Here is an 8,777-nt window from a genome sequence, read left to right as displayed (position 1 = left end):
CGAGTTATTCAGCAGGGCAGTGATTCAAAACACACCAGCAAGTGCACTCCTGAATCACTCAAAAAGGACGAAGAAGAAGGGTTTAGAGTAGCCTAGTCCTAAAAGGCCAGACTAAATTGCTATTGACATCATTCAAACTGTTTGTTCGTGCTCCAGTGTGACCAAATTAAAATCATTTATGTTTAAAAAATAGATCATCATTTCAAAACTGCATTTTCATTTATGTGGGTTAGCTTTCTGTAATATTGCTTTTTTTTTCATTTCAATATTTAAGTGTGAAAAGTATACAAAAAACTGAAAGTTTGCAAGGGGACAAATCCTTTTGTCACTGTAATGTATAACATGGTAAATTGTAAATGGCTTGTATTTGTATAGCGCTTTACTTAGTCCCTAAGGACCCCAAAGCGCTTTACATATTCTTATATTATAACATTATAACACAAATAACACAGAATAATAGGAAGCAGTCCAAACAAATCTCAGACGTCTGAAAGCTGCAAATAAATGCATCAGTTTAAGAAAAGACTGCAGAACACATTCTGTATAAAGCAGTGTTCATGTCTGTCTGCCCTCAGACAGAGCACACAGTGTTATTCTGTCTGTACTATCCAGGATTCTACATTTTACCACGATGTTGACAATATTTCCCCAGCTGGAAATATGCACCGTTTTTCTTCCCCTCATTGTTTTTCCATTAGGTTACCTGGCAATTCCCTACTGACTCTCACATCCTCTACACACTATCATGTGTCCCTGACATGTGTTACTAATAAAAGCAGGTCCGTTGTCAACAGAAGATGCAAAGCATACTTTTTCACACTAAGACTAGAAATTGGAACAGGTTTCTCCATGTGTTTACAGCTGACGCAGTTCACATTATTTTAATATAAATGAATCCATCGGACAGAAAGATGATTTTGGCCCCTCACAGCATTTTAAAATGTTACTAGCTATGCTGGATTATGTCTTGAGTACTGGACCAAATAGTGGCATAACAGGACAAAACAGGAACTCTTTGAATTCACAAGTAATATCTGCTAATACACACACACTGCATCTCCTTCTTTGTGTAGTTTGTCATCTGCAAAAGGACATGTCTCTTCTTTCATAGTGAAAGAGCAAATGTTTTTCAGGCCACACGGGACACACGGGTTTCATTAAGTCACCATTGAAGCTCCTGCTCACTAAACATAGCATGTATATAAAAAAATCTAGCTTTCAGGTCTGAAACGCGACGCCAAACATGATGGCTTCTTTGGTTACAGTGTTGCCTGAGACCTTAGTGCACTTTCCTGATAAATTTAAGGTTGTTTTATGTCACGTAAAACACCATGAAATTAATTTAGTAAATTTTGGTCCTTTTAGAATCAGAAGGAGGGCTAAGATGACATACTGTCGGGTGGCCCTGTGTTATGGCTGAAAATTTAGCACCATATGTGTCTGCAGTATTTCTTGGTTTCATTCTCTGCATATCAGTGTGGTGGCAGTAAAAATGTCCAGCTCCGTGCTCAATGCAACTTTCCAGCATTCATCCATTACACAGGTCAGCAGGTAATAATCATCACAGGTACTTCTCTGTTAGTTATTTTCACAATGATTTCAAACCTGTACTTGGTTTTTCTCCAGGACATCTAGTTCTTCTGATGAACTTTTTTATACATTTTGTGTTTGTTGACCACTATTTTTGGACCAGAAGTCAAAGCGTACAGCACAAAAGGAAATGAAGACTTATTGGTAAAAGCGGTCTGCTGTTTGCATGGGTATGTAAGGACGATGGTTTTCGACTATGCATGTAAGCAACCAAGCTTTAAGCTTGAAAAGCATTCAAGTGGCTCTGTGAAAACTTAATCACCTGCATACTGGGAAGTAAACAGAAAATGGGCTGCTGCATGTCACTGAAAACCCATTTCCTACATTCACATTTGAAAAGTCTGTGAATGGTGAGTAACAAAGGAGAGCGTTTCCAACATGATATTCAGCTAACAGAGGGTTGCTACCGGGGTTTCTGAATGCTTTACTGTGACAATCCAGATCTAATATGGTACAAAATAAAATCATGCTCCATGCCTTTCTCGACATGACTGGAAAATAATAAAGGCACATGTAGAATCTGCACCAAAAAAATGTAGGAAAGTGTGTTTAGGTCACTTGCAAAAACTTTTTTATGTTGCTTTGTGTTATGTGCTGTGCTTTGAAAAGCACCAACAAGGCACTGCATTCTGTTGCTTTTCAGAGCTTACAAGACATATGCCTGTATTTTATTTAGCAGTCTTCAGTCACTTGGCAATAGCGTCAAATGTACATGGAAGAAGCAAGTAGTAAGGCTAAAAAATGAAGCCATCAGGAGTTGCTACAAATTGCAGTTCCTCTAACGAACACTTGAAGCTAATTCCAAAAGAATGTTAATGTCAATAGAATCTTACATAGTAACTTTACCGCATTAAATGGTGTGTGTCCAGCTTGGTGCAGAAAATAGATCCAAACCCTAGAGATAGTTTTCCCCTTCCTTGCTACTATATGGTGGATGAAAGTATATTTTAACATTCATCCACACATCCACATCTGGCTGCTTGACTGACAGCATCCCAACAGGCAGCAAATCAATGTGTACTAGGCCTCACTTTCTCTACCAGAAGAGAAAAAAAAGAGTCAAAATTTTGATATTAAAGTTGAAAATCTATTTTGAGAAAAAAAAAGTGTGTAAAAAATGAAAAATGTGTAAAAATGTGGAGATTGCAGTTGTTGTTTCAAGACAAACTGCTACGGTTGCTCCACTTTCTGAGCTGTTGAAATCCTTCAGAATCAGTTTTAGCAACAAGAAAGCGTGTAAACATATTGTGGCGATGAGTGTAGGAGTATATAAATGGTTACATCCTCGTGCAGTAAAGTGGATTTATGTTGTATCACAAGACAGATCCGAGACGACAATCTACACAATCTACACAATCAACACAAGGCTTTTGTAGAGAACAGCGGAGGCAGTTTGTCTTGGTTAAATTCTCAAAATCCTTTTTTTAAGAGTCACAAAACAGACAGAAACACAAGACAATAAATATACTTTGTATATGAAGCACCCCTCATAAAATCAGCAATAAGAAATTCATCCTCTGTGGGTGGAAACGGAGGTCTCGGGCTCATGTGGTCTGATGAAACTGCGGATTGCAAAAAGTAAAAGAGTTCACAATTCACATTAGTTTCTGTTGCAACTGCTTTTTCATTGCATGTGAAAAGCTGCATACTGCAGAGGCACAAGCGTTACTGTGCACTCCTGACACTTTTTCTTTGGTCGAGTTTCTAAATGTGTTTTAATGAAGAACTCTATTAGAACGTAAACAGAAGGAAGATTTGATTAACTATTTATCAGTTATATGGCAGCAGTCTTATCGTTGTATAGATCCATTCACTGAAAAATCTAAAGAGAGCTGAAACAGAAAAAAAGGCTGCTTTGACTGACGGGCATCCCAACAGGCAGCTGGCAGTTTCACGTCATCTACACGAGGCACATTTAAGGAAATTGTTACTTTGAGTCCTGACATAGCTGGCAGGGAAAAAAAGCTGCTGTCAGTAGTTGTCACTGTAGAGCTCCGCCCCTAACAACTCTACATGCTGACACTCCTCAAGAGAGGCAGTCATTGTGTTACTGGATACAAATTACTGAGGATAACTTCAGCTCTGGTAAGATCTTTAAAACAATTGCAATTACAAGAAAGTACAAGACTTACATATTTTACTTTGCTTTTGCTGTAAAGCATGTGGTTCATTCATATATATGTGTCACATATGTATGATTGTAGCCAATGAAATCTTTCACATTTTCATGTAAGCTTAGAAATAACAAGAAACTGTGAGAAATTACACAAGTACAGTTCTAACTGTAAAAGTAAAAGAACATTAATATTTCAGACTGTGGACTAATGAGCAAGAAGATGTACTTTAGTGCTCCTCCGAACCAAAGGTCAAATTTCCTTGAGTTAAGGAGATGAAACTGATTTTATCAACTCATTGTTCCAAAAAACACTCTTAAATGTAAACAGTTATCGTGGACAGTATGGCGTCTAAAAGTGTCAGAAGAGCTGTTAGTTTGATCTTAGACACAAGGTTGGTAAGAGTTAAGCACGTGAAGCTGTAAAACTCTTTGTGGAAACTGAATCAGTTGCATCAAATGCAGGAACAGGCAAACCAAAGGTGAGCTCACTATTGGAAGATCAGTTCAGTGAGAGATAGAAAAGATACAGATACAGGATTTGATTCCACAAAAAAGCACAGGTCCTATCAACAGGTGGTGCTCTTAGAGGAAAGTCTTCAAAACACTGTTCAGAAAGATAAAGCAGGACAAATGGCTCATGCAGACAAAGACATCCAAACATTTTACAAGAAGAAGCAGCAGCTCAAGATTCAAAACTGCATATAGGTTAATAGAATTCTTCCAAAAATTCTTGGATCCAGATCTCTAAAATCTCTGAAATCACAGGCATCATGAATTCTACTAACAGACATGATTTTTACATTACCTCTACCAGGGAGGTTAAAGTCTGAAGACAGAAGAAGACCAACAGCAAACATAACTGCATGTCACCTGACCTTAGCTCCACTGAACACTGACGCTGTTAGGAAAGCTGCCACATCACGCTGGGATGATGTCTGAGTCACCAGAATCTGGAATCCATGCAGCTCTTCACTCATTACTACAGCACATAGGATAGTGCAATTCAAAATGTTCAGACAGGATCATAGAAAGCCTGACAGTAAGAAAGTACCAAGCAGTTAATAAGCCTATTTAAGCCTGATGCATACAGGAGACATTTATTTATTTGTGAATAACAAATAAGAAAAAACGCAGACTGTTGTACTCAGACAGGCAGTTTCAAAGCTGAGCCTGAAGTCATATCAGCATGGGCAACAAGGGAAACTGCTTCAATCTCAAACTGTGCTGAGATTGAAGCAGATTGAAGAGAATGTGGCCGGATTTCTTCAAAGTTGTTCATTATTCATTCAGCATTATGAATAAATGATGAAAAAGAGTGCAAGGGCAATAATATAGAAAAGATTCAGTAAGAATAAACAGATCAAAGGAAAAAAGAATGAATAAAGTGAGATTAACATGAGGCACTGAAACTGAATCTGTTGAGTACTTTACTCTTACTTTTCTGAAGTGGATTGTTTGAATGGTTTCAAGGTGAACCATGCTGCTGTGCAGTTTTACCACAGTGAAATGTCAGGAAGCCTTGTTTTGGGGAAGCAGTATGATGGACACGGATGTGTAGGTGTGTTTATAAAGGAAAAACAAACACACACTTCTCAGTTGCAGAACAGCATCAACAAAATGAAAGGATTTCTCTCCACGAGCTTTCTCTTTTTGGGAGGAATTGGCTAAACATACTGCCAATTCAGAGTTCAAACAAAGGCTTTGGGAGCCTGAAGTGACTGTCACTCACAGTCCTCAATAAACAGGAGCAGATGGCATTAAATGGTTAAAATAATAATCCAGAAGCAGGACAATAATACTAATATATCTGCATGCTGATTGGTCAGTTAAGGATTCCTAACAGCACACAACACTTCAATGGCATTTGATTACCCAGTTTATCTCAACTCTATTAAACAGATGGTAAAAATTGCCAGTAAAATGTTACCCCGTGTAATTTAAGGCCTCATTTATTTTCAGCAATCTCTTGATCAATCCCAAGGAGGGTTAGGGTTGCTTGCGTGAAAGGGTGAATGAGGCAAGTTGTGTAAAGTGCTCTGAGTGCTGGGTTAGAGTAGAAAAGAGGCACCGGTTCATTTACATTCAAATCAAAACAGCCAAATCCTCAACAAAATCTCAACTAATAAGCTTTTAAAAAAACAAGCAAACAAAAATCACCTAGAGAAGTGTGGTGGTTATGTAAGCCCCAATAAACCCCAAGCAAACACACAAGGTTACAAAAACTGAGATGTGCACAACTGGCCAAAACCATACCAAAATGTGACTTGCACCAGTATGTGTGTCATTTTTGGGCAAGAACAGCGAGTACAAAGGGCCCATTTATATTCACTGCTGCAACCTTGTGTCACAGGTAAGGTGAGGTACAGGAGCCGCTGCAGTATTATCCTGAACAACAGGTGTCGACACTCAGACAATATTGTCACACAAACGCTGATGTAAAAGAGGAAGAAGTCAAAACCAGAAGCCAAGAATTTGTCATGTGTTTGTTTTTCACAAGGTCCAGAATTTTCAAACTGTTCCAACGTCTCCCTCTGTATGTCTGTATGTCTGTGCGCCTCTGTGCGGGAACATTAAACCAACACAACCATACACTTGCGTCTTGCCTTGGTCGCCACAGCTGAACAGGTTACAAAAAGATACACATGGTGTGACACCCATGACACAGGCAACGCAGTGAGCATAACTACCCATTACTCTCTTTGGAGCCAGCCTCAAGCGGTCAAACTACAGCTTTTGCCACATGACTGTGTTGTGATGATTGCTTTGTTTTCTCACAGGTGTAAGGAACTCAAAGATGCCTGGTGAAGTTCTCTCTCAGCTTGGGAATAACAGCAATGCTTCTGACCTTTGCCTGGCGGAGAGTCAGCATGTGTCCATCACCATCCTGCTCTGCCTGGTCTTCTTTATTGGCTTCCTCCTGAACACCTTCAGCCTGTGGGTGTTCTGCTGCCGGTTGCCCTGCTGGACGTCTGGAACCACGCTGCAGTTCCACCTGGCCCTCAGCGATGCCATCGCCACACCAGTCACTCCCATGATGGCAGTTTACTTTGCTATGGGTAACAACTGGCCATTCGGTCAGTTCCTGTGTCAACTCAAGATTGCCCTGCTGAGTTCACATTTCTATGGCAGTACCATTTTCCTCACTCTCATCAGCATTCATCGGTATGTGGCTGTTGTTCACTTCAACAGGAGCTCTTGTATAAAACGGAAGGAGTTTGTCAGGAAGCTCTGCGCTGGAGTTTGGTCTCTGCTACTGATCCAGGCTCTGATCTTTGCTTTTACTCTTCCTACCACCACAGAAGGGAAAAACAAACAATGTCTCTCCATTCATCAGACCAAACTGACAGAATCCTACTTTGTCATTAACTTTATCCTGTTTATCTTCGGGTTTTTACTCCCTTTCTTTGTGTCTGCTGCATGCTATAGCCGTCTAGCAAACACCTTGACTCGCTTAAACATTAGCACAGCTAAAGGTCTGAAAGTGAAGGTGAAATCTCAGAGGATGATAGGTGTGTGTCTGGTTATATTCGCTTTGTGCTTCCTGCCTCTGAATGTGGTACGGACTGTAGGAGTCATATTAAAAAAATACTACCCGCAACAATGCCATCTTCTCCTTCAGTTTGAGACAGCATATTACGCAACCTGGATTTTTGCGGGAGTAAACAGCTGCCTGGATCCACTGTTGTACTACTTCGGTTCGCAAAACTTTCGAGATACCTTCCAGTCTTTCAGGAAGGGGCAGGTAGACATTCAGAACAGAAGTGATTCAGAAATGACTGGAAATTTCTAACATGTGGATATGACATGGATATGACTGGTATCTGAGTCCCAAGATCCAGTGTTGGCGGAAGACTATGTTTGAAATTCCCATTTAGAAACAACACAGATGTTATATAGTTAGCTGGTTTACGGTGAAGATCTCTCTACGTACCCAAAATATTAACAGATATCACACAGTACCCATCTTTTATTATTTCACAACTATCTTATACACAACTATTTTCTGTATTTTTTCCTTTTCTATATATATTACTAAATGGTGGTGGTAGTAATCACCATATTTATGAACTGCACTGGGGACCAGCGAGTGGGTGGGATTGTTAATAAACTTACAAACCATACAGCAGACATTCATGATTGCATCCCACCAAACCATGACAGTCTGTATTATAAGGGATTCTGGAATGATCTCATGTATTCTAACATTTTCAGTATCACATGTGCGTTTCCTGTTGTCACATGCCAAACTGCCAGCAAGAAAACCATGTCATGTGTTGCCACACCACACTCCAAGTTTCACATCCAGACTCCAGCCTGTGGTTAGACAATAAAAGCACCTAGGTTAAGGTAAAGGAAAGACCATGGTGTGAAACTAAATGTTGGCTCTGAAGTCACTGTGTTCTCTGTGTATTAAAGTAACTGTCTTATAATAAAAAACTCCATATCTTGGTTGTGCAAGTTCTATGTTATAGAAGACACAGAAATAATGTCTTTAAAATGGGTTTTCTTTATTTTAACCCTCAAAAAAGTTCAAAGAGACAGAATTCAAAAATATAATTAGTGGGCCCATAAAAGAGGTCAACTAAATATAACTCTAATCAAAACACAACTTCCAGAAACTGAAACGAAGTTGACACAATTTAACTCACAAACTGGCCTAATCGCAAAGACACAGGAGGGTAGATTTTACAGTGGTCGGCATTCAAAGCCCTCAGTGTTAGGTGTGGCTGTGTGCAGACAGGAAAAGGACCCAAGGTGCAGACTCCAGAGACAGATGTAAACTCAAAAACCGTTTTAATGTTAAACTCAAATATAACATAACTGGAAACGATCAAAAAATAAACTAATACCGGAGGACATACAGAACACACAGCTTGTAAACGGTAGATCACAACACAGACACAGAGAAACACAGGGCTTAAATACACAGAGGGAGCAATCAGGGAATGAGTAACAGGAGGGAAACACAGCTGGGACAAATCAGGCCTAACGAGACAAGAGGAAGCAAAACCAGACACATTAACATCAGACATGGACTTTCAAAGTAAAACAGGAAACACATAACACAGAC

General features: G+C 39.5%; 1 protein-coding gene across 1 annotated transcript; it reads left to right on the top strand.

Annotated features, from left to right (window-relative positions):
• Window positions 1–6,539: 6,539 nt before the first annotated feature.
• On the top strand, window positions 6,540–7,496 carry LOC102215074 (P2Y purinoceptor 2-like; the record flags this gene model as incomplete). The annotated part of the gene is made up of 1 exon (XM_005733660.1): window positions 6,540–7,496. A coding segment is annotated over one exon (957 nt), but the record flags the coding sequence as incomplete, so codon positions are not given.
• Between the last annotated feature and the right edge of the window lie 1,281 nt (window positions 7,497–8,777).

This window comes from Pundamilia nyererei, unplaced genomic scaffold (assembly GCF_000239375.1).
Source record: "Pundamilia nyererei isolate P.nyererei 1_Seehausen unplaced genomic scaffold, PunNye1.0 scaffold00053, whole genome shotgun sequence".
Classification (NCBI taxonomy): Eukaryota; Metazoa; Chordata; class Actinopteri; order Cichliformes; family Cichlidae; genus Pundamilia; species Pundamilia nyererei.
This window is presented reverse-complemented; position numbering and strand designations above follow the sequence as displayed.